The sequence below is a fragment of the Petaurus breviceps genome, unplaced genomic scaffold, assembly GCF_028583685.1.
Source record: "Petaurus breviceps papuanus isolate PSGF00001 unplaced genomic scaffold, PetGlider_PUasm1.0 90895, whole genome shotgun sequence".
NCBI lineage: Eukaryota > Metazoa > Chordata > Mammalia > Diprotodontia > Petauridae > Petaurus > Petaurus breviceps.
The window spans coordinates 6,498,123-6,524,852 of record NW_027187372.1 but is presented as its reverse complement, the minus strand read 5'-3'; the positions used below and the strand labels follow the sequence as shown (position 1 = coordinate 6,524,852).

Sequence of the window (26,730 nt, the reverse complement as noted above, 5' to 3'; positions counted from 1 at the left end):
TAACAAGGTATCTATGGTTAATAATTTGTGTTCATGTCATATACCTTCATCATATTATAAGATCCTTGTGGGTAGAGATTCCCATTTTTCTTCTTTGTATCTCAATTGCCTGTTGCAGTACTTTGCATGTTAGTGAATTTAATTGAATAAGGATTGAGAATGGTGTATATGGGATGTGGTTAAATATTTGCTATTAAGGACCCCAAGTGCTTAGGAAGCTCAGGAATATAATCCATTTACAATCTAACAATAGTTAGACTATACCCCAATAGTCAGGGCCTCCAGAATGTCTATGGACATACATGGTCAGTACTGTCATCTCTTGGAGGGGGAGGATAACTCTCACTTTCCTAAACACTAGGCTAGTGCTGTTAATTTATCTAATATTCTCTTTGTCTAGTTTTGCTAGATATTTGGAAAGGATGCCAAGAGGACTAATTTCTAAAAATGTTAACTGCAAACTTGCCTTATTTGAATACATTTACCAAAGGCACACACACACACACACACATATGAAGGTGAAATCCTATAAAATAATACTATTCTAAGCTATCTTTTTAGAGGTTTGAAAACATGCTCATTGCATGGAGATTTTTAGTTGTAAAGATTATATTTGCTATATATCAACTCTTATATGTATAACACACACACCATCTTGTGAAACATACATAGAATGTACCTAATGAACATTTTCTCACATGGCAATTTTAAGATATTTAACATTTTATCTACAAAATAACTGCATTAATTCCTCTTGTTCTCAATTAAGAAATCCCCATAAAATAATGTTAATGTATCAGAAATTTAGAACTATATAAATATTTCTTTGCTCTGTCTCATCGTCACTGTGATTTTCCTTTGGGACAATAATCTTTTAAATTGATGTTTGCAAAGCTGCAATCATCTTTTTGCAGCAAAAACAATTAGGTAGTTTGGCTTGGTGAACTAGGTTAGGAAGGGATCATAGATGATAGCAAGCATATCGCCAACGTATAGCATACGTAGCCTAAGGTCTTTCTAGAAGAGGCCTTAAAGATCATCTAATCCAGGTTTTTCTATATAAATAAGAAAGTTGGTCAATATTGGAGATTTAAACTGAACGTGGAGAATTTAGGATATAGACCTGATTAACTAAAATAATTAAAACAAAATTGAGCCTATTAAAAATGTAAGGGCATTCTCATTATATATAAAGGAAAAAAAACTAGCAAGGAAGATAATTTGTGAAAGCAGTTTCACGGAGCAAAATTTTGGACTTCCTTGTTCATTATTAATTATAGAATTAAATCCCTACTCCCAGAGGATAGACTCCCTTTGATTTAAACTCTTACGACAGAAAGTCTTCAGTGAAGTACCTCAGAGGTCTCCACTTGGCCCTATGCTGTTTGACATTTTTATCAAAAACTTAGGAAGGAGGATAACTGGTACACTCACTAGATTGCCAGATGACACAAAATTAGGGATAGCTCTCACAATGGGTATCAGAGTAAGGATACAAAAGGATCTTGATAGCATTAAAACATTGGGTTGATTATACTTTTCACTTTCTTTTTTTAACATGGTCAACATAAATATAAGTTTTGCCTGATTTCACATGCAAAATGGTAGGCTGTATTTATTTGGATGAAATTCATTAGGGGTAAATATAAAGTCTTGCACTTGGGTACAAAAAAATCAATTCCACGTATATATGATAGGGGAGCTATTGTATAGATAGCAGATGTTCTGAGAAGGATCTGGGGATTTTAGTGGAGTGAAAGCTCAATGTATTGAATCAGCATTATGGTGGCAGTCAAAAGTGATAATGCAGTCCTGGGCTGTGTCAGGGGATAAACTTCCAGTACCTGGGGGGTAATAATCCCATGGTACTCTGTCCTTGTCAGACCTTATCTTTCATACTGTATTTACTTCTGGTCCCTGTGATTTAAGGACACTGACAAACTAGAGAAAGATGCTAAAGAGCCTGGAGTTCATGACATATGAGAAGTGGTTGAAGGGAATGAGCCTATTTATTATTTAGTGAAGAACGGGAAGACTAGGAGGTGGGATAACCCCATGATAACTGTGCTCAAGTACTTGAAGGGCTATCATATGGAAGAGGAATCAGATTTGTTCTCTTTGGCTCTCATGGGCCACACTAGGAGCAATGGGTGGAAGTTGCAAAGATGCCAAATTCCTTTTTGTGTAAGGAAAAACTTCCTAACAATTACAGCTGTCCCAAAGTAGGAAGTTTTGCTTTGAGAAGTGGTGAGATCTCCCTCCTTGGAAGTCTTTAAGCAGAGCCTGGATGATCACTTGTGAAGTACATTCCATTGGGGATTGCCTTGGTGGGTGGGTTGGAACAGATGGCTACTAAGGGCCTTGTCATCTCTCACATTCTCTATTTCATTTTTGCCTTTGTCTCCCTAGTGAATGTCACAGTACTGAACACATAGTAGGTGCTAATGAATGTTGGTTGGTTGACTGATTGGTAGGCTACCTCATCCCACCTGACAACATAATATTGTAATAATAAATTTTTCTTAGTTATAGCAAGAAAATTTTGACAAGAAAAACAAAACTGTGGCAGTAGAGTTTTAGATTAGATATAAGAAGGAATGTTCTGACAAAAATGTTTATTAAGCAGTAAAACAGGTTAGTGGGTCTAGTTATATGTTTCAACAGATATTTATTGGATATTTGCTAATATAAGTCACTATGCTAAGCACCGGTGCTACAAAGACAAAAAAATGTAATAGTCCCTTCCGTTAAGGAACTTTCTTTCTCCTAGAGAATACAACTGGTACATATATAAATAAGTAAGAGAGACTACTTAAAACAGAGAAGATCAGGAAAGGTCATAGGTAGTAACCCCTCTTAATTCTAGTGCCTTTCCTCTGTTAATTACCCCCTCTTTATCCTGATTATAGCTTGCTTTGTGTATATTTTGTTTGCATGTTGTCTCCCCCTTTAGACAGCGAGTTCCTTAAGGGCAGGGACTGTCTTTTGACTCTTTTTGTATCTCCAGTGAATAGCACAGTGCCAGTCACTTAGCAGACACTTAATAAATGTTTACTAGTTGATTGAAGTTATTTGAAGCACTAGGGATTCTAAAGGACAGAGCACTTACAATATGCCAGGCTCTCTGTTAAGCAGTGGGGATACAAAGAAAAGTTAAAAATATATTCCCTGACCTCCAGCAAGTTTATATTTTAATGAAAGAGCTAACATGCAAAAAATTCAGATGTTTGAGATGTATCTATAGATATAGATATAGATAGCAGGTAATCTAGAAGGAAGGCACTACCAGTGGGTTATGGGATTAGGAAAGGTGGGTAGAACAAGGTAGAATCTGAGATGTCTCAAAACAAGCTAGGGAATCCAGAAGGCTGAGGGGAGGAGGTAGAATATTTTAGGCATGGAGATAGCCGGTGGAAAAACATGTAATCTGGAGTGTCATGGGAAAGGAATGCCAAAAGGTAAGTATGCCTGAACCATACCGTAAGTAAAGGAGAGTAAATTGCAAGAAGATTGGAAAGATAGAAGTTAGGTTGTGAAGGGCTTTAAAATCCAGAGTATTATACAGGTTAGGCATCATTGTGTTTGTGATAGATTAGGATTACAATTTTTTAAAGCATGAGACTTCCAGTGAATGGACAAAGAACTCAGAGCAGATATTTCAACGACCATTTTTAAAAAGTAACCCGGGGTGGCTAGGTGGCACAGTGAATAGAAGATTGGCCCTGGAGTCAGGAGGACCTGAGTTCAAATTCGACTTCAGACACTTAACACACACACACACACACACACAAACCTAGCCATGTGACCTTGGGCAAGTCACTTAACCCCAATTGCCCTACCTTCCCCCCTCCAAAAAGCAAAAAAAAAAAGTGACCCAAAAGAAGAAAGAGAATACACTACATTTCTATTTAGGCAAACACTCAACATATATTGGGTCTTTTTCAAGGTTCTAATTAGGCTCCCTTTAATATTATGTCACATTTCTATAGAACTTTAAAGTTTAAAAAATGTTTCACAACTCCTTGAGGAAGGAATTACTATTTCCATTCACAAATGAGAAAACTAATTAAGGTTAGGGAGGTTATGTGGCTTGACTAACATCACCCAGCCCATAAATGTTAGAGCCAGGATTCAGTTAGAGCCAGTTTCTTTCTCCAAGAATATGATTTTATACTATATCATCAGGCCTTCTTGGGAATGTATGCCTTTTTATTTTTATTATTTTTTAGAATTTTTGTAGCCAAGGGCTAAACTAGTTAAGCTTTCAATCTTTCCTCTTCTTCAGTAGTGATATAACAGTGCTTGGACAGCACCTAGGACACAGGTACACATAGGAGTTAAATAAGTGTCTGTTGAATGAAGGAATGGATGCTAAGATTAGCTGTTCAAAATCTGTTTTGCTCACAATTATTTTTCAGAAATAGGAGATTAAATTTACGATCATAGAAAGTTATTTTGATTTATAACTGGCATGAAGGGCGCAGCTAGGTGGTGCAATGGATAGAGCACTGGACTGGGAATCAGGAAGACTCATGTTGCTGAGTTCAAATCTGGCCTTAGATACTTATTAGCTGTGTGATCCTGGGCAAATCACTTACCCCTGTTTGCCACAGTTTTCTCAATTGTAAAGAAGGAAATGGTTAACCACTGTAGTATCTTTGCCAAGGAGACCCCAAATGGGGTAACAAAGAGTAGGACATGACTGAAAAATGACTAAACAATAATAACAACAAAATGGTTTGAAAGCTTTAGCAAAAAGCAGGGATAACTTTCTCCATGATGCGTAAAAATGATTTACTCAATCAAAACCCTGAGACACAAAAAGAAGAGAAAATGAATTAGAAAGTGACTGAGGGAATAATACTCCTATATTTCTAATAGGTGCCTCACTCTCCCTGATCAGACAAGAAAGACAAAGGATCAAAGTGGAAGGAAATCTATTTTTTGGGGTATGTTTCAGTTTAAGTATTATGCTGATAAAAGCCAGAGAGACAAGTTTTGATTGTCATGTCATTACATAATTTGTATTACTTAGCTAATTTTAAGAAATGCTTTGATTTTTGACAGAGCTGACTTTAAGGCAGGCTGTGATGCTTTGCAGTGCAACCAGGAGCTCAGGCATGCATTTTGGGTATAGAGATGATCAAACAGTCTGGCCAAGAAAAACAGTTTCATTGTAAGTTAACAGTGTATCTCTGAGGAAATTCAAAAAACAACAACCTTTTTAGAGAGAGTATTAAAAAGATGGTGTGTAAGTGTGATGAAAGTTGGGGTTGGATTTGAAAGCAGGTAGCTGTCAGGTAAGAGACTAAATTGCATGGTTGGAGCAGAGAAAACACTGAGTCTCTGTTCCCCTTTTAGGAAACTGGCACTAGAAACACTTCAAGAGTATGATGAGCCCCCTGTGCTAAGGATTCACATTCCCACACTATTCTTATTTTGAACCTTTACAGAGCCAAGTCCTCCAACTACTTTCAAGAAGAAAACATACATATGTACAATGAATAAGGATCAGAACAAATGAGGCAAATTCCTTTGCCATTTTACCTCCTAAGTATCTGCATGTGAATTATCCTGGGGGATATCTGCTGGGATGAATTCTGAAGAAGCGAGAACATAACCAAAAAAGGACAACATGGATCATTTTAACTTGTGGGCTCACAGCTCGAAGCTAGAAATCATGTAAACATTTATTATCTATAAAATAACATCATGGAATACTTAAAGAAACTTCAGAACCCCATAGGAATACAGAAAGCTAATTGGCATGCTCCTTCTAATTGAAAAGGAAACCCCCAGAGAAACATTAAAGTACCACATGGCACAAAAGAATTCAGAGATGAATTGCTATGAACTACATTTGCAAAGGGAAAGTAGTCTAAAAAAAATAATCACTTTAAATAATTCCAGGCACAAGGAAAGATGTGCAAATCTGCTGATTTCTTGCTCCTTCAATATTTGTGATTTGTCCAGAATTTGACCAGTTATGTCTAAAACATAACTTTACACTATTTTGAATGGATTCTGAAATATACATTCCCTTTGACAAATATTTAATTCAAAGAAAACTTTTTTTTCTTTTTTAAGGTTCCCAGATTGCAGAAAAGTATTGTAGTTTGCTTTTCTCACTGTATGTATGGGTGAATACTATAAAGAATCTGACAAATTATAGAAGGTGCTAGAGAAAGCCTGATAGACCTCATTCATGCATTCTAACAAACATGTAAGTGTCTTCTAGTATCTACTGAAGAGCATTGTACTAGGTACTGAGGGAGAATCAGTTTAGCTAAGATATAGTCAGTCTGTGCACTCATTGAGCTTACAATATAGTAGGAAAATAAGACACACAGACTATCCAACACTGAACGATAACAGAGATGTAAAATAAAGGGCTCTGTGAGAACTGAGAAAGAGGGTCAAGAAGATCAAAGAAAGCTTCTTGAAAAAGGTAGTATTTAATTTGGGTTTTAAAGGATGGGTAGAAATTCATCTGGTAAAGAGTGGGGAGGAGAAAATTCCAGGCAGGGAGAAAAATAGCATGAGTAATATCATGGAAGGAGGAATGCTCATGGTTTGTATGACAAAGAGAAGTACAATTTGGCATGAGGAGGGAAGGAATATGAAATAAAGTTGAAAATGAAAAATAGGGCCTGCTGTGGAGGGCCCTGAATACCAGGAAAAGGAATTTAAAGTCCCCCCCTCCCCCATGGCCAATAGGGAATGCCTAAAGATTTCAAAACGATGTATATTTTATTGATGGCCTTTATCATTTCTGGGGGAAATCCCTCAAAACCAGGCTCTTCCTCTTCCTCCAGATTGAACCTTTTCTTGTAGCAAAGGAAATCACTTAAGCATATATAAGGAGGAGAGAGTCATACTACATACGTATATACAATGTGTTTGACATTGTAAACAGCATTCTGTCATAGTACTATGTCTCTGTGCTGTGGGCAAATGTTTTCCTTATCTGTTCTTTGGGCCGTTTATTAATTTTTCTCTATTATTCAGTGTAAGTAGTCTTTTCATTTACACAGTTGTAGTCTGTAAATGTATTGCTTTTTTGATTCTGCTTATTTTACTACAAATCAGTTTATATAAACATATATTTTGGATATGAAGATGATGTAAAATCAGAATTATTCAACACAAATTTTTAGAAAAGATAAAAGGAAATTTACAGTTTGCTTGATATTTTATTTTGACATTTTTTTAGATTTCCTATTTAGGGGAAATTTCCCACTTTAGAGGTTTTATATTTTTGTTGATTTTCTTCAATTTCCTTTTAATTCTCAGTTTTGTTAGTATATGACTATATATAGTAGTTTCTGGTAGTTCTTTTTACTTTGTTGTAAATTCAACTTAGTTTTTATTTTGTAATTTGATTTTCTAACTTAGTTTTTATTTTGTAATTTGATTTTCTACCTTCTTTTTCTTGATCAGGCTACTAATGTTAATTTATGATCCTTTATTAAATGCCACATTACAGGCATTGTTGTAAGTGTTGGGAATACACATAAACACACACACATACACAAAGTAAAAAAAAAGGTCTTTACCCTCAAGGAGCTCACATTATATTGGATAAGACACCATGCAAACAACTATGTTCATATGAGATGCTTATTTATTTTTCCTCTAGTTTTCAAAATGTTATCTTCTATACTTGTTTTAAGGTGACTACTTAAAAATCTTTTTAGTTACATGTTCATATTATTAATTCCCTCTTTTTTTCTCTTTTGTAGTCTTAGGTTTTCAGAGAAATAAATTTTCCTGGGAGAACTGCCTTAGTTGTGTCCCAGAAGTTTTGGTATGTTATCTCATTTTTGTAATTATAGTTAACATATTACTTTTGTGACTTATGACTTACTCTTATTTAATATATCACTATAAAGTCTCCTCTTAGGTCTGTATCTTTTGTTCATATTTCCTCTATTCATTTCCATTTTATTGCATTAGGATTTACAAACAATATTTTAATTATATTTGGCTTTTCACATTTATGTTTTCTTTATGCTTTAGCACATGATCAATTTATACAAAAGTGTTATGAGATGCCAAGAATATGTATATTCTTTAATAGGCCAATTTAGAAGTCACCATAGATCAGTCAAACTTATTTTATCCAGTAACTCACGGGTTCAGAAAAAAAGTGCTCCATTATTTAGGGTGTGTGGAACATTTTGTCTTTGGCCTTTCTGGGGGGGGGGGGGGGAGGTGATATGCATATCTAGCAGTAGGATTTCTAGATCAAAGAGCACAGACATTTTAATCACTTTCTTTCCAAACTGCTTTCCAGAATGGTTGGGCCAATTCAAAGCTCCCAGAGTGGAGAAGAGAACTCAGAGATCACCTAGTCCAACCCTTTATTTTACATGTTGAAAAAGTGAGGCTCAAGGAGATTAAATGACTTGCCCAAGGTCACACAGACAGTAAGGTGGAATTTGAACCTAGGTCCTTTAACTCTAGTCCCACTGATCTTTTCACTCTATCATGCTACCTCTAATTAAAATTCATTTAACTCTATTTTTCTTGTTAATTTTTTTGCTGGGTTTATCTATTTATGAAAAATGAATATTAAAGTATCCTATTATTACTGTGTTACTATTCATGTCTTTTTATAATTCATCCAACTTTTCTTAAATTAGTCACGATCAATTACATTTAATGCATATATTTTTATTATCACTTTTTTCATTGTCTATAGTAATTTTAAGCACAATAACTGTTGTTTTATCTACTCATCTGTACTCTGTTGTTTGAAATATATTTTTTGTATGCACAAAATTGTTGGGTTTTATTTGTTGCAGATTTAATTTATTCATATCCAGGATTATAATTGTTAAATTTGTGATTTCTTCTATTAAGTTATCACTATCTATTTCTCTTCTCAAATTTTGAAGAGTTTTTATCTGGGCCTCCAGTATTATCCTTTCCTCTCCCCATTAAGAATTCTTTGTGCAATTTCACTACTTACTATATTGATTTATTAATGGGAGATGGACTGGTGGATTCACACAATGGAAGCAGTTTGGTATAGTGAAAAGATTTGGATTCAGGGACCTATGTTTGATACATCCTTCTGTACCTCAGTTTCTTAATCTGTAAAAATGAAAAGGGGTTGGAATAGATGATCTTTGAAATTCCTTTGTTTTAAGTTAAATTATCTTAGTGGGAAGACTTGTTGAGAGATAACTATAATATTACAAATGGTTAGTAATGAAACATGCAAGGATGGTGACAGTGGGGAGAAAGAAGATGGGATAGATTGAAGAGATATTATAATGGTGAAATTCAGCAGATTTGGTAAATGATTAGATTTGAAAGGTGAGAGAGAGAATAGTAAAAGACACTACCACATCCTGGAACATTAGAAACTGGTTCAATGGTGATGCCACAGAAAATATAATAAGAAGTAGGTTTAGGGTAAAGATAATTTTGGATTTGACCACATTGAGTTTGAGGTATTCACGAGACCTTAAAGTGAAGCTGTATTATAAGCAAGTGGTAGATGCAGTTTCATAGTTCAGAAAAAAAGGCCAGGGCTGGAGATTTTGATTAGGGAGTTATCTGCATGTAGGAGGTAGTCAAAGTGACAGGAGTGAATGAGATTTTTTTTTTGCTTTTTGGAGGGCAGTTGGGGTTAAGTGACTTGCCCAAAGTCACATGTCTAGTAAGTGTGTCAAGTGTCTGAGGCCACATTTGAACTCAGGTCCTTGACTCCAGGGCTGGTGCTCTATTCACTGTGCTACCTAGCCGCCCCAATGGAGTGAATGAGATTGCTAAGGGAGAGAGTACAGAATGCAAGGTGAGAAGAAAAAGCTGGGACTTGGGGAATACACAAAAAAAGATATAGTAAGAGGATAAGCAGCCAGAGAAAGAAGCAGAGAAATAACCTCATACCTGGATTTGTGCATCACAAGGTCGTAGGTAATTTTTGAAGAATCAATTTCAGGAGAATGGTGAGGGAAAAGGATATTTTGCAAAGAGCAGAAGAAAGAGTGGGCTGATTGAGTGTATGCAAGTTTTTCAACAAATTTAACAGGAAAGGTAGTAGAGAGATGTGATGGTAGCTGGATGAGTTCATTATTTGGGTCCCATAGATAAAGGACATATTCTTTTTCTGTGACCAAAGGGAAGAAGATAATCCTGAAGAATCGTGAGGAAGAGAGAAAGGGATCATGGCAGAGGGTCTAAGTCTTTTCAGTGAAGTATGATGTTAGGCCATCTTCAGTTAGTATGGTGGAGAAAGTACCATGCCAGCTTAGAGGAGAAATGAAAGGTTTTGAATGGCTCCTGTGGGGAATGAGAGAGGGAATTGAGTAAAGGAGAAGGTTCATTAAGAAACAATGAGAGCACATCGAAACATTCAGAAACACAACAGGTCAAGGCATACTCCCCAAAGAATAATATTATTCAAACTGTATAAAGAAAAGAGTTCTGCCAGATTATCTCTAAGATACTTTTCAAGCTCTACCATTCTATCACTCTATATTACTAAGAGCATGCAATGAAAGTCTCATATTACAAATTTAGGATATAACATGAATGTTGATCCTGTCTCCTAATATCCTTACATTATGAAAAAAGGTTTTTTGCTCTTTTAGTAAGAACTTAGTGGTATGAGTATAGGTATCTTTAAAATTACCTTTAGATATTGAAGCATGGATTTTAAAACCCAAAGTTTCTTCTAATTGGTTGTAATCAGATGCAATAGATGAGGCATGGAGGGTTTCTACTAAGAATGGCATTCTTCCCAGAGTCTGATCGTAGGAAATGGTGTGATTCCAAGTATATGGGACGCTAACACCATCAACAGTGAAAAGTCGGGTGGAGTATGCATATAGTTGGCCAGGACCTGTCTGAATATAGTCTTCTGTGTAATCCTAAAATGAACAATATTTATTTTAACATCAGTACCTAAAAGCTTACAGTAATTTTTTCTCTCTGATCATTCCCCCAAGAAGCAGAATTTTAAAATGCTTTCTTATCCAGACTATATAATCTTAAAATATGAGTCCTTCACATTATATTTATATTTGTTTGATAAGGTCACTGCTAGAGCTGTTGTATAGTGGGATATGGAACTGGCCTTGGAGTCAAGAATACCTGGATTCAAGTCCTGCCTACAACATACTGGTTGCATGACCCAGGAAAGGTATTTAACCTCTTACTGCCACCAGGCAATTCTATAAAACTGTAAGTTACGGAGAAGATGCTTATATGCTTCGTGAGGGCTTGTCCTCACTGGTCATACCCTATTTTAGTAACAGTGCATGTCATGTTCCCTGCACTGCCAAAGGCATTGCACTATATCAAAATTTAGCAAAAGAATTAAGGTTAAAAGTTACGAGAAAGAAGCCTTAAAGATGACAATGCTTACCTTTAAGTTTTCTACTGAGTGACTTATGTGTTTGTGATGCTAATTTGTCCAATATATCTACATAAACTTGAGATAAGTGATTTAATTTAATAGGTCTTAATATATCAGGCTAACAAATCACCAAGAGGATATAATAGCCCATGTGGAAAATCTTAGAACATTTTCCCCTGAAGAACTTATACACATCTTGATAACCATTTATAACTTCAGTAATTTTATATAGTTTTTGTCCTAAAGCTGAAGAGAGTTAGATGAAGTTGGATCATATGACCTCTCTAGGGTCCTTCTTATTGTTTGACTTTTTTGACTCATTGATGCAGACTTATTAGACTGCCTCTTTTCCAAGGGGAGGACAGAGTTACTAATAAATTGGTGAGTATGGATCCTGACACCAAAGGAATTCTAATAATTCTAAATAGGTCTCTCTAGTTCCTGGATCATGTTACATATGCAGCATTTTTAGAACCAGACCAAGACTCTGACTGAAGTTACTAAGAGGCTGTCCAATGCAGGTTCACCCCATTTCCTGAAGCATTCTGATGGTGAACTTCTGTTGCTCTTTTTTTTTGTTTTTTGCTTTTTGGAGGTCAATTGGGGTTAAGTGACTTGCCCAAGGTCACACAGCTATTTTTTGTGTTAAGTGTCTAAGTCTGGATTTGAACTCAGGGACCCCTGACTCCAGGGCTGGTGCTCTATTCACTGCACCACCTAGCCACCCCACTGCCTGCTCTTCTTGTTGAAGATCTGTCAAACTTTCTTGTTGATGACCAGTCCCAGGCTGGGGACCTGTTTGTCATGCATGATGGCATTCATCTTGATCTACAGGCTTGACTTGACTAGAGTTAAGGCAGAAACACATATCTCCTTAGGATCTTTTTTCCCTGAATGTTAACAAAAGCAGTTTGTATTCTATTTATAAATTCTGTAGTTAGAATAAAAGTGGGAATGGCGGTGTCCCTGTTTTCTGAGATCCAGAACCAGACTATGCTTACTTATTACTTATCTCCAACTGCCTTCTGGACATCTTAAATTTAACATATCCAAAATTGAACTCATCATCTTTCCCCCCACACCCTCTCCTTTTCCTAATTTTCCCGTTATTGTTGAGGGTACTACCATTCTTGACTCCTGATTGTTTCTCATATCCAATTAGTTGTCTAGTACTGTCATTTCTACTTTTGTAGTATCTCTTGTACACTGCTATTTCCGTCCTCTAACATGACTACCACCACCATCTAGCCTTTCATCACCTCATATTTGGACCATTGCAATAATCTGCTGGTTCTTCTCCTTCTCACTCCATCCTCAATTAAACTGTCAAATTAACATTCCTAAAGCAGAAATCTAACCATGTCATTCCCCCTCCAAATCCCCAGTCATTGTGTTGACTAACCTATAGGATAAAATTTAAACTCCTGTTTGTCTTTTAAAATCCTTCATAACCTGGCCTTTAGCCACCTTTCTGGTCTTTTTATTCCAAGGCATTCCATCTCCCAATTGCAGGCAGTTTTACTGACTGACCCCCATATGTGGAATGTTCTCTTTCCTTATCTCTACCTCCTGGCTTCCTTCAAGTTTCACTTAAGATCCCACTTTCTTCAAGAAGTCTTTCTCAGCCCTTATTAATCTTAGTGCCTTAATGCATCTGAGACTACCTTCAATTTATTCTCTATCTTGTTTGCATGTCCTCCTGGCATTAGACTACACATTAATTGAAAACAGGGACTATTTTTGCCATTCTTTGTATCCTCAGCACTTAGCATAGTACTTGGCACATTGAATAACTGTTGTCTGACTGACTAAAGTAGTTCTGACTAAGATGTACATATAAAAATGCATCAGTATACTAGTAAACACAGCAATGAGCCTAGTCTGTATTGGTAGAAGGACTTTCCTTATCTGGAGTTTCCTATACCAATGAAGTCAGAGACCTGAAAAAAATAGGTCTCCTTTTATTAGCACTTTACCTTGACAGTAACATCTGCAGGTGATTGAAGCTGTAGTACATGGCCACTCACTACAATATCTAGCATCAATGTTCCATCGGAATCCAAACCCCGAGCAATGTGAGTCATCCGCAAAATTTCTCCTGTGAATTTCAATGCATTCACTTTAATGGATGAAAAGAACATGATTTATTAAACCACTTGATAGATTTTCCCTATCTTCAACTTCAGTCATATTGTTTTAATTCACCCTTTTTTAAACACATCAGATATGGGAATTAAATTAGAATTTAGCTTGGAAATTACATAGTCTTCTAGTTAACCAGAGCAGAATGTCACTTATTACATTTGAATTAATATATGCTCATGAAAAAGAACTTTATTTTTATATTATTACAAAAAGATTCTAAACATTTAGAACTATAAGCAGTGATGAATTTCTTTCACAAAAGAAGCCACAAAAACTTCATGGTTAGGGGCGGCCAGGTGGCTCAGTGAGTAAGAGCACCGGCTCCAGTGTTGGGATGACCTGGATCAAATCCGGGCTCAGATACTCAGCACCACACCCAGAAATAACTGGCCATGTAACCTTGAGCAAGTAACTTAACCCCGATTGCTTGAAAAAAAAAAAGAAAAAAAAACTTCATGGTTACAGTTCTCTAGGCAGAGATTTTGGAACCAGTAAGCCATAATAAAAGTTAACATTTATATAGTTATGGCAAATATTATTACCTTGGAATGGCAGGCTCAAAGTCATAAGTGATTTGCCCATCATAACAACTGTCAACAGAATTTCAAGAGCTATCCTTTATCTGCCTTCTCAAAGAAGTGAAAAAATAAAACCTCATAGCTTGCCTTAGACCTCAGGTATCAGAGGCATCAAGGTAGTTTTAGGATTAGTAACAGCAAACAAGTTGACTCCCACTGCACACCAGTATAGGATGGATAGATTTTATCTGAAAAATTACTTGAACTCTTACCATGAAAATCACTGTTATTTATACACCAAATTTTGTATTGGAATAAAAGTATAGACAGTTATAGTCAGGGGAATCTTGGCATAGGAAGTTATTTTAACTTCTTTTTTATTTCCACTGAAGTCTCAACTTGATAACTTGACATTACATATAATTTGCAAAATTCTTGCCAGTACCATCCTTGAAAGATTTTATCTACTGGATGTGCCTCTTGTTTAATGACTTGTCTCATGTTTGAAGAAGCTTATCACCAGGAAATTTCTCCCCCTAACCCATCTGGTTGGATGTATCTCCCACACAATTATGCACCATGAGATCTTTAGAAATGTTAAAAGTAGTATGACTGTACAATGGCACCCTAAGTGTCTGCTGAATTGAATTATATCTCCTCAACAAAGAACTTCAATTAAGTTTCATTATAACTACTAGTCAAATCCATAGGAAATAAGCCTACTACTGAAATATTCATTATTATATATTGGGTCAGGCTGCTTCCCTGTCTGAGCTTTAATATTCACTCTGACAACTTATAGCCACAATTCAATTCAACAAACATTTGTTAATTGGGTACTGTATGTTCCATGCTTAGGATAAAAAGACAAAAAAAATACCATGTAGTTTAGAAACAATTGGTTTCATATAGATCTAGCTTCAATATAATTTTCACAGAAAACAAGACACTCTTTTTATATTCCTTATGACGAGATTGAATCATACTTTGAAATTGCAAGTAGCAAGAGTGTAATCATAACACATTTTACTGAGATACCCAATCTTAATTCACTCAGAAATATCTTAGATTAATAGATGTTTGAGTTCAGCTGTTACTAACCAGTTGCAAATTCTACTTGTGTTTCTCTTTTGAAGACTGCATTAGTTAGGGTAAAACCATTAACAGCTTCTCCTATTTCTTTCGCTGTTGTCCAATAAATGGGATTCAGGATAGAAACTATCTTCCTCATTGCTGGACCTTAGGAAATAAAGTACATGTGATAAATAAGTCAAATGTTTGTTGGGTTTTGCTTTTTCAGTGATATAACTCAAAGCTATGAATCATTAGGAACTGGAGTTCCTAACTAGTTACAAATTCCTAACTAGTTGCAAATTGTGTTTCTCTTTTGAAGACTGTATTTAATGAGGGCATCCTCACTGGACTGGTTATGTATAACAGGAATCAATGTAATATATTGATTAAAAGCTAGCTGAAGGAACTACGAGGGATCTGTTGTTCCAATATTCTGTACAGTCCAGTGAGTCACTTAAGAAAACTTTGACACTTCAGGGAAATTTCTTAAGAAAATAATTTAATATATCATGAAGTATGTCTGAAAATACATAAATAAAAAAAAAACAATTTTCCAGTCCTAGTGGAAGGCAGGGATAATCTTAATGAAATCAAGCAGGGTCCAGAGAGTGCTCTGGAGCAAATTTGCAATGTTTTTAGAACCTATTTTCAACTTGAAGGAGCAAAGAAACTTACCAAGACTGCGAGGGACATTGGTAATTTTGGCTTGTATTACTCTAGTGTCAGAGTGAGGGCTATCTATCACTGTGGCATTGAGGAAAGCAATTCCAAATTCAACATCATTAATATTTCCAATAACACTTCCTCTGGCCTGCTGTGGCCCACCTGTTGGGGGAAGGAGTTAAAGAAAAACATCCGTAGATGAGAAAACAATTGCATCAACAGTGTGGAAGGAAAGAAGTATATTCTTTTCAGACAGACATTCTAGAGAGGCAGATAAAGAATTGACTTTGGACTCAAGTAGAGCTGAGTTCAGGTACCACCTCTGCCATACACTGATTGTGTCACTCTGGGCACCCTTAACCTTTTGATGACCCAAACAGCTATCCAGTACTTTATTTTTTTTTAATTTTGTTTTTGCTTTTTGGAGGGCAATTGGGGTTAAGTGACTTGCCCAAGGTCACACAGCTAGTTTTTGTGTTAAGTATTTGAGGTGGGATCCGAACTCAGGTCCTCCTGACTCCAGGGCCAGTGCTCTATTCACTGCACCACCTAGCCGCCCCTATCCAGTACTTTAGGTAGTAGATTTGGATAGGTAAAAGGAATTTCCTTCCTGGGAGCTCCCCACACTGATAAAATCATAGATCTTTAAAACACACACACACACACACACAGATTCATATCAGAATTTGAGAAAGGAATGATGCCAATATCCAAAAATGATATTTTCATAAGAGAGCTCTAACCTGGAGGATTCTCTTAGAAATTCTTCCTCATTTATCATTTTACAGTTTAAATGATACATGATGTCCTGGTATGGTAAAGCATTTGATCACTCAAATGGAGAAAAGGGTTTCTTAACATAGTACCTAAATTTTATTACATGTTACTTGTAATTAGGGCAATAATCACACTGGGACATAGGAAGAAATTTGGGAGAAATCTCCCTATTTGGCGATAATTGAAATAACAATGGTGGCAGCAGCAATTATAACAGAGTATTTGTGGGAAGAAATATTTAGTATAAAGGAGGGATTTGGGGGTGGGGTATGTGTACTCTCTTTAAATATCTGAGAAACTTTTATGAAGAAGAGAAATTGGATTTGTTTGGCACCAGAGGGCAAAACTAAGAATAAAAGTTTCCTAGCTTTAGGTCCTAAAGTGGAAGGGGATCCCTTAATAGAAAGCAGGTTTTCTCTCACTAGGGACCTTCACATAAAGTCTGGAACTGTTGGTTGGGCAACAAAAAATTAGAACTTTAGAGTTGGGAGGGATCTCAGTGGTCCTAAAGTTAAAATCCTATCAGAAAGAAGAATCCCTTTTACAGTAGATGAGGCATTTATATAGAGTAGATTCAAGTTTGCAAAAATGGTTTTCATATCTTAGCTTATTTAAGGCTTTTAGGTAACAGTAAATAGATGAGGAAGCAGAGCCCCAGAGAACTTCAGTGATTTGTCCAAGTTCACAGAGATGGTTGAGTGGCGGAACTGAACTCTGAATCCAGGTTTCCTGACTCCAAATCCCATGTTCTTTCCATTATACCATAGAGTTATTTTAAATAATTATATTCTTAATACACAGAAGCTGTTTTCATGAATTTATTTGTTACTGAGCTATACATTTCCTTCACAACTCATGTGCTTGCTAGTTCTCATTAAATATCCCTCTCAATAATAAACAAAATGATCTGATTATTCAGTGTGGTTCAGCCTGCCAGTTATTTATCATTGCAAAATGGTCCTGAGAGATGGTAGCAGTGGCCTACAACAAGTTTGGTGGGGAAATGAAAGCAGTGTTCTCAACTAGGTATACACATCTAGGCATTGTCACAACACAGGATGGTCTAGAGTAGATTTGATTGGTTTATTCTCCTTTCCCTTTCCTTATATGTCCCCCTACAGTCTGGGAGGTATTAGAGGAAATCATGGAAAAATTCTAATTTATATATCTCTTTCTAGGTTACAAAACATTTTCTTTCAAAGAGTCATGTAAGGTAGCATCATTATACCTGTGTTACAGATAAGGATAAACTTTGGAAATTAAATTGTTTGCCCAGAGTTATTTGGCTAAGTGCTGGTATTTGAATAGAGTTGGAATTTGAACCCACATCTTCTGACTCCAAATTCAGTGCTCTTTCCACTAAATAGAATGTAACTGAGTTAAAGGGAAGAATAAATTATCTTCCCTTGTAGCTTAACCTGTTCTCCTGTAACACAAGTCTTAATTGTGAAAATAACACTGTTTTGTGAAGCTTATTAACCTGCCTACCTGGACACGTTTGCATATTGCATCTGGAAAGCTGAGAAGCATCTCCTGGACAAGGGCGTCCATTTTTGGATGGAGCTGGATTGTTACATACACGTTTTCGAGTTTTTTCTCCTCCTCCACAGGATGTAGAACACCTGCTCCAAGTCTGCCAGTTTCCCCAGTTTCCATCCACTGTAAGCAAGTGTGCAAAGTAATGAGATTACCACTACTTACATCTATATGGCCCTTTTCAGTTATAGAAGACTTTAAAAACATTATTTCTTTGGTGACAATGTGTCAGAATAAAACAAATAGCTAATGTTATTTGCTCATGGTAATCCAACCTAGCCAATATTTATTGTGCAATTTTAAGGATAAAATTAGTTCTGTACCTTCAGGTACCACCAGGTTTAATGACAGCCATTGTATAAGCTCAGAAAAATGTAAGCTGAACATGAATCAAAAACTCACCAGGGCACATGTCAATATTGCATCTCTGGATCTGAGAATCTGCCCCAGCACATGCTCTTCCACCATTGGCTGGACGAGGATTGTCACAAGTGCGGTATCTCCTCATCTGACCTCCATTGCATGTCCTGCTACAAGTTCCCCAGCCACTCCATGGGCTCCAGCTACCATGAGCTGAAAACACAGTGTTATTTGACATGAAGAAGAAAGTTGAGCTAATAAATACTGAAGTATATTAAAGTGGTCATGGAAGAATTCATTAGGTTTAGCTGTGGTCCTGACTGGAGATAGATACAGGCTTAGGTAGTTTCTTGAGATGTCTCCCAATGATTCTATAATAATAATCAGGGTGCCAGACACCAGTTGTTTTTAGCCAAGCTCGTATTTGTGGGCATTAATTTACTTTTGGTCTCCACACTTCGGCTCTGTGATTAGAATGAAGCAAACAGATACCCAACACATTCATTAACAACTAGTAGTCATTAAGTTACCATGCACGTACTGCATTATATGACCCATACTTTGTAAAACAAATTAAATAACATAATCTATGCCAACACCAAACAACATCTACCATATAATTTCTTCATTTAAATATTTGTTGAGTTTACTGTACAGGCAAGGCATTGTAACAAGTACTATACTATCCTTGTAAAAATTACTTGAAGTCATTGAAGAGAAAATTCTCCCCTGTTCCTTCCTTCTCTCCATCTATCTCAACCTGGCTCTGATGTCCCAATGCAAAGCTGTCTACCCCTTCTACTGTGCCCTCTGAAATTCCTATTCTATAGCAAAAACATTCCCTTTCACCCGGACCTCTTTTATACTCTTTTTGTTTATTAGCCCTTATGGAGACCTGGCACCGCGTCCTCCCCCCTGATTCTAGAAAGGGAGTAAGACTACACCTTGCTCTCCATTATCACTTTCAGATAAGTCTACCTTTGTGTCCTTTATTCAGTAAACTTTCTAATGTTGAAGTTCATAATTAAAAATTTCTGTGCAATCAAAATACTACTCCCTAGGTCATTTTCTGTCCTTTCTCAAGGAGTTCAGCCTCTGCATCACCATCTTCGTCTTTTCCTCAACAACTGTCCTTACTCTAGGGAACTTAAATATTCATGTATTCATGTTGAATATTAAAGTTTCCTTATCGTCCCTTTTCTTCAATCTTCTTAAGCCTCTTACTGACTCTGCCACTCTACCTCAGCCACAGATAGGGATGGTCACATACTAGAAATTCAGACATTTCCTTACCTGACTGTAACAGGCTATGTTTACACCTCTCCCTATGCTTCACACTTCTTATACTTGTTCTTTGTTACTGACATCCCGTTCCCTTAACCCTTCAGTACTTTCTCAAGCTATTACCTTGATTCTGATTTTGCTCTCTTTCTCCAATCTCAACACAGTAATTAGAGATTTTACTTCTATGCTGTCCTCTACTCTTGAATTCCTTATCCCTTTATCATATTGCCTGTTTTCTATTGCCAAACTTCACCTGTAATTGAATTCCATCAATCTACTTCTCTACTCCTATTCATGAGCTGCTGAATAAAGTTGGAGGAAATTTCATAACCTTTCTGCCTGGTTTCAGATAAATCTGGGTAGATTTATATGAACTGATGCAAAGTAAAATGAGTAGAATGAGGAGACCATTTTATACAATAACGTTTGTAAAGACAAACAACCACGAAAGACTTAGAAATCTAATCAATATATAACCAACCATAATTTCAAAGGATTCATGATGAAACACGCTATGCACCTTCAACCTCCAAATAGAGAGGTGATGGACTTAGAGTACAGGCTGAAGATTAGATTTATTGTTGATTTAGATATAGCCAATGCAGGAATTTGTTTTATTTGATGTATATCTTTGTAACAGGTTCTCTATTGGGATGGAGAGTGGTAGACAGAAGGTAGAAGGGAGAGAATATGGATCTAAAAATAAAATTGCATTTTAAAAAAGAAAGATAAGCAGTGAAGCAGCATGGTACAATAGGAATAATCCTAAATTTGGAGTCAAATGAACCTGGGTTAGAAGTCTGAATCTGACACTTGCCACTTGTATGATTTTGGGCCAAGTCACTTAAATGTCATGGGCCTCATTTTCCTCATCTGTAAAATTAAGGGGTTGGCTTACATGACCTCTAAAATCCCTTCCACCTCTTATCTATGATCGCATGAATTAGATAGGCAGAGCTGGGGGGAGAAGAGAAGATGCTCCAAGTAAGGGAAACACTGTAGATTGTATTAGGGAAACATCTAAAAGTCCAGTTTTAATGGAATTCAGGAATGAATGGGAATTGTAGGAGATAAAGCTGGAAAAGGCATAGTTAACAGGGCCTTGAATACTAGGGGAAAGAATGTGTATTTTATTTAGTAGACAATAGGGGAAACATTGTAGATTTTTTTCACCAGAGTGGGAGAGGTTATATAAAATTAATCTAGCAGTGGTTTGTAGGATGAATTAGAAGGGAGATAGCAAGGAGACAATTTCACTGGAAAATTTTCAAGTGTATTGAAGGCAAAATTATTTTGTCCAAGTGAAAAGTAATTTGTGTAGTCATAAACATGGTGGAGAGCCACTACTTTCCATACTTACTTGGACAAGGGTCACTATTACAAAAGTCAATCTGGACATCATTCCCCTCACATTTGTGTCCTCCATACTCGGGAGCTGGGTCAGAGCAATCCCTTCTTCTTTTCTTGGAGCCTCCCCCACAGGATACACTGCAGGCACTCCAGCTGGCCCAGGTAGCCCATTTGCCATCCACTGGAAAAACATACAAGACCTTTTACTATCTGTAAAGATGATCAGTGATATTAGTTGAGTGATAGTCTTGGAAGTATTGTTACAGGGCATCCCAGTTTGAACAGTACATAGCTGAGATGATGTTTAATGGTTAGTATGCTGGACTTGGAGTTAAGAAAACTGGGTTCAGATCCTCCTCTGACACTCCATACTAGCTATGTAACTATGGGTCAGTTCACTCAACCAGCCTGAACCTCAGTTTATTCACATGGAACGTGATGATAACAATACCAGAAGTACTGACTTCATAGGGTTTATTGTGAAGACCACAATAAATGCACATAAAGTGTTTTTCAAACTTTGATATGCTATATAAGTATCAATTATTGTCAGTCATTATGTTTTTATTTTTTAAAGGCATACATAAATTTTTGTACCATACCTGGGCAGGGCCTTTCATTACAAATTTGCATTTGTGTTTCAGCTCCTTCACAGTAGGCTCCGTCAAATGATGGAGGAGGATTATTACACAACCTCATTCTTGTCTGAGTTCCTTTCCCACAACTTTCACTACATGACCCCCAGGGCAGCCAAGTGCTCCATGCTCCTTGAACTGAGAACACACGAAGGACAAAACACTAGATCACAAAGTCATGTTTTTCTATGTTTAAAAAAATTCAATAAAAACTCTAGTCATACAAACTAGTATATGTCCACAGCAAAGACCTAAAATCATTAATTTTCTTTGGGACTAAAAAAAAAAGGAATGTCTTCTTCTTCATCTCAGTTTTACATGGGAACTGGTAGAGAAATTCTAAAATTCTGTGGCTGACGATGCCAAAAAAATGGTTCAAATAAGAAACATCTAGTCAAACCTTATTTTGTAACTTTTAAACAATTGCCCAAAATTTGAAACTTAATTCAGTTGAGCTGGTATATGCAGGCACAATCTGAATGCTTACAATGTTGCCAGGCAGTGTGTTCTCTCCATCAGCACTTTACTATCAGGGTGATGGAGAACAGTTGGGGAAAAGTGACAGTAACTTCACATCAGAGTAGATTTTTCAGGAAGGAAACCTTAGGTTGAATGTTGAGGAGCTTCTATGTGTTACAGAGCTGTTTTAATTCCATAACAGAGTTTGTATTTGCATTCACAATAAAATTATTATTTCCTTAGCAGTAACTCTTTTAAAATATTTTTCTCCATTACATAATGCTCATGAATTAAAATGTCCTGAATTAGACTCTAACCCATTTCCGAGCAACAGCAAGAACTGACCAAAAGTTTCCAAGGAGATATATTAATGTTTTCCTCTTGGTATCTTTAATACATGACATCATTGGACTACATGACTGGAACAACATCATATATCCTGTCAGGTGGATGGATGCATGGAGTTTGGAATCAGAGTGACTGTTTACTCTGTGTAAATAATAGAATTGAATGCCTTTTATCAGTGGCAGGCCAACTTTCAGTGGTAAGAGGGCTTCTGGGATATTTGACTCATATGGCGCTCCTGATCTCCATATGGAATGGTGGCACTGAAACATCAGTTTCTCTAAGGGCCTCAATCTATGTGAAAAAAGTGTGCTAGGGGTAGAACACTGCAAATGGAAAATACAGACAGTCAACCAACTGTTTACATGTAGATACCTATTAATGTGAACATAGCTTAATATGTCACCCTTCTCTATTTTAGGGAAATTTCTATCCCTTTAGCCAGTAGTTTGTGTTGGGGCATCATCTCCTTCAGACAGTGCTGAAGCCACACTGACGAAAACTTTCCCAGTATTCATTTTCTGTCACCTCAAGCTTTGATCATTACAGTATTACCTTATAGGCAGGTCAGTTTCCCACATGACAGTTTATAATATATCCATTGTACTTATGGATGGCTTCTGATTGAAAATTTTAGAGAAACACATTAAATACATTTGGTAAATTTTATTTTAGGCTGTTACTTCAATGTTTACTTTTACATGCAGATGACTAATATTCTCCATCATAGAAGAATTATTTTTCTCAGATAGAAGTGTGGATATCTCTTAAATTTCCCCAGATGCCGGGGTCCATCTTTACTTCTTGCACCTATAACCTCCTATCTATTTAAATATAGGTAGATGAGGGGGTTAGTGGCCAGGGAAGCAAAGATTGAACCTCTCTTTTGGCATCTATAATATTCTACCTGGGTTCATATTTTACCTCTCCTATTAGCCTATATGATCCTTGAGGACAAAAGTATGCCATCTTTTATCTCCTACAGTACCCAGCATCCATTATTCTGTACATAGTGGGCAATCAATACATGCTAACTAAATGAAATGATTGATTAAAATACCAAAGGAAAGCAAGAATTCTACTTCTAGGTTCCATTATTCCTATCTCTGCTCTGACTTAAGGTGGCCTCAGACAAGTTATCTTTGGGTCTCATTTTCTTACTGGTAAAATGATACACCAGAATAGGAGTGGGGAACCTGCAACCTCAAGGCCACATGTAGCCATCTAGGTCCTCAAGTGCAGCCCTGTGATTGAATCCAAACTTCACAGAACAAATCTCCTTAATAAAAGGATTTGTTCTGTAAAACTTGGACTTGGTCAAAAGGCCGCATGTGGCCTTGAGGCCACCGGTTGCCCATTCTTGGACCAGAACATCTTTGAGCTCCTTTCCAGCTCTAAAATTCTTCAATGTTACAAAAATCTGCCCCCAAATCTATTGTATCAATTTTGAAAAAGAAAACAAATCTAGGGGCTATTTTTTCTAGTTGAAGCATTTTTAGATGCTACTTTTGGCAAAACCCAAACATTTACAATCCCTCTATTCCCCTAGAACAGAGTTGAGGATATATAATGAATGAATCCATAGTGGAGGTAAGAGAATATATTTATGAAAAGGAAGGAAATACAATGACAAAGAACAACATTCACATCTTAGAAAAACATCAAGGCATAATAAATAGAGAGCCACTCTTGGAGTCATCAGGTAGTGGACTTATGTCTGGTTTCTGAAATTTAGCATAGTGCCTGACACACACTAGACAATAAATGCTTGTTGACTTAATTTGATTTGAATCATTTTGACTGTGTGACGATGGACCAATCACTTAATCTCTCAGTGTCTCAGGCATTTTTCTAAGAATCTTAAGTTATAGAATTGCTGGTCAACATTAGTGAAAGGGGTTACCATATTGGAAGTACCTCTAATTCATGAAATAGGTCCAACCCATGCTGAACATATACATTTTAATGTTACTGTGCATATTCTTACCTGGACAAGGTTTAGTGTTACACATGAATATGTCCACAGCATTTCCTTCACATGGCTTTCCATTATGCTGAGCTGGAGGATTATTACAAGTTCTGGTCCTGGTTCGATTTCCTTGTCCACAAGTCTTTGTACACTCTTCCCAAGAGCCCCATTCTGACCAGTTGCCATCCACTATATGAGGGTGAAAATTTTCACTGTCAAAGCAGTTTCAATTAAAGCTCCAAGGAAGCCCATAAGTATGACTAAGAGGGGGGAATCTGAAAAATACATCTAGCAGTGATTATCAAAATTTACCTGGGCAAGGTTTATTTTGACAGTTGCGCATTTCTGAATCTGGGCCTTGGCAAGGCTTTCCACCGTTGGCTGGAAAGGGGTTATTGCACTGACGAATCCTTTTCTGAACACCTTGACCACAGGTGACACTACAGGGTCTCCATTCAAACCATTCTGAAAACCCACCATGCACTGAAAAAAAACCCACTTAAAGTCAGTTATGAATTCAATGACTCAATTAAAAACAAGCATGTGTTAGGCAAGAAATAATGAAAGGCTCTAAGAGACACACAAAAACAAGATCAAATACTGTTGAAGTTCATAGGAGGAAAAACATTTTTTGCCAGAGAATTTGAAGAAAGCTTTATAACATCTGACACAGCCAGCTAATGATTGGTAGGTTTCAGTAATGGAAATGGGTTGGAGGATAGTGACACTTCTGTCTGTACCCATTGTGTCATCTTTTTATATGGTCTTGTTCCATTAAAAATAAAACAAAACCCCCCAAAGTTGATTTGTTTTAGTTTGACTCACAGATGCTTTCCAACAACCACCCAAACAAACTACTTTACAAAGCATATTCTCCACCAATTAATTGGAATATTTCCTTTTTTCCAAAGGCTATTCCTCTAACCTTTGTTGAAAATCTTATTCCTCATTGCACCTTTCCTAGAAAACTTCATCTCTTTTCTCATATCCGTTTTCATTGGTGGTCTAAAATTTTTAAGCTTTCACAGTAGGTTTCTTCTACCCTGAATATCCTTCCCTTGATTGTCTCTCTCAATGTTCCCTCAAGATTCCATCATATTTCTTTTCTTACTTTTACTACAAAATATCTCAACTAATGGCTAACACCAATTTTCCCTGTTTCTAGCTTTTTTCCTCGCCATAAATTTGTTCCCTTTACTCCTTGTTATCAGGCTTTGCTCAACTGAAATTGTTCTCTCAGCAGTCTGTGTTGATGAATTTTTCATTACATTGAAAAGTCACATTTTAAAGAAGACTGACAAATTGGAGTATGTCCAGAGGAGGTCAGCTATGAGCAGGTTGGAACCCATGTTGTGTGACAAAATACTAAAAGAACTTGGGATATTTAACTTACAGAAGATAAACTTTGTGGGAATATGTTACCACCTTCAACTATTTGAATGACAATGATACTCAGGAAAAAGAGTTATTTTGTATGATACCAATGAGTAGTACTAGGGTCAATGAGTAGAAATTCTAGAAGGTATAAAGAGCTTTTAAAATATTTATTAAGAAAATTTTAGTCATCTCAAGTGGATCCATGTGAGGTATAATGAGTTCCTTCTCATTCTGGCTTTTAAGTCATCCTCTGAACAATTATTACACGAGGCTGTTGTAGAGGGTACTTATGTTTCGTTTAGACATTGAATAGATGATCTCTAAAGTCTCTCCCAACTCCAAGATTCTATTATTCTCTAAGACAGTCCCTATCCTAAAGAAACTTACTACAATATAGAAAGTTATAATAATAACAATAATTCATCTATGAAAAGCAGATATTTTATTCACTTTTAAGTCTCAGCAAAGATCTAACCTTCTATAAGAAGTCTTTCCCAGTCCCTTTAGATTCTATGAATGTCCCCAATTTAACCTGTCTATAGCTTGTGTGTATATATCTGTGGGCATGTTGTCTCCCACTCTGGAGTATGAGCTACTTGAAAGTACCCAGTGCTTAACACAGTGCCTGGAACATAGCAAGAACTTGATTAATGCTTACTGACTGGTTTGAACTGTGCACAGAATATTAAATGTAAAAATAATAATAGGATGGTAACTTGTCCTATTTCTATATGTATTCCATTTAACAAGATGAAAAACAATATTTTCTACTATAATAACAGCAACAATAAGAAAAGGAGAACTAGCAGAAGAAATTAAAATCATGTGGGTAAAAGATGATATATATATATATATATATAATCCCTT

General features: G+C 36.4%; 1 protein-coding gene and 1 long non-coding RNA gene across 2 annotated transcripts in view; one reads left to right on the top strand and one right to left on the bottom strand.

Annotated features, from left to right (window-relative positions):
* The window catches only part of HMCN1 (hemicentin 1), a 514,591-nt gene that overhangs the window by 31,667 nt on the left and 456,194 nt on the right, over positions 1–26,730 (bottom strand). The window contains exons 88-97 of the mRNA XM_069074427.1: positions 24,799–24,969; positions 24,505–24,675; positions 21,681–21,851; positions 21,089–21,259; positions 18,487–18,657; positions 18,037–18,207; positions 15,784–15,933; positions 15,136–15,273; positions 13,348–13,469; positions 10,646–10,883 (exon numbers count right to left, since the gene is read on the bottom strand). Of these exons, the coding sequence (XP_068930528.1) occupies positions 10,646–10,883; positions 13,348–13,469; positions 15,136–15,273; positions 15,784–15,933; positions 18,037–18,207; positions 18,487–18,657; positions 21,089–21,259; positions 21,681–21,851; positions 24,505–24,675; positions 24,799–24,969 (1,674 nt within the window). The remainder of the gene's footprint in view (positions 1–10,645; positions 10,884–13,347; positions 13,470–15,135; positions 15,274–15,783; positions 15,934–18,036; positions 18,208–18,486; positions 18,658–21,088; positions 21,260–21,680; positions 21,852–24,504; positions 24,676–24,798; positions 24,970–26,730) is intronic.
* LOC138151006 (uncharacterized) overlaps positions 827–26,730 on the top strand; it is a 92,728-nt gene continuing 66,824 nt past the window's right edge. Inside the window, exons 1-2 of the long non-coding RNA XR_011165719.1 lie at positions 827–7,807; positions 11,049–11,155. This is a non-coding gene — a long non-coding RNA (uncharacterized lncRNA). The remainder of the gene's footprint in view (positions 7,808–11,048; positions 11,156–26,730) is intronic.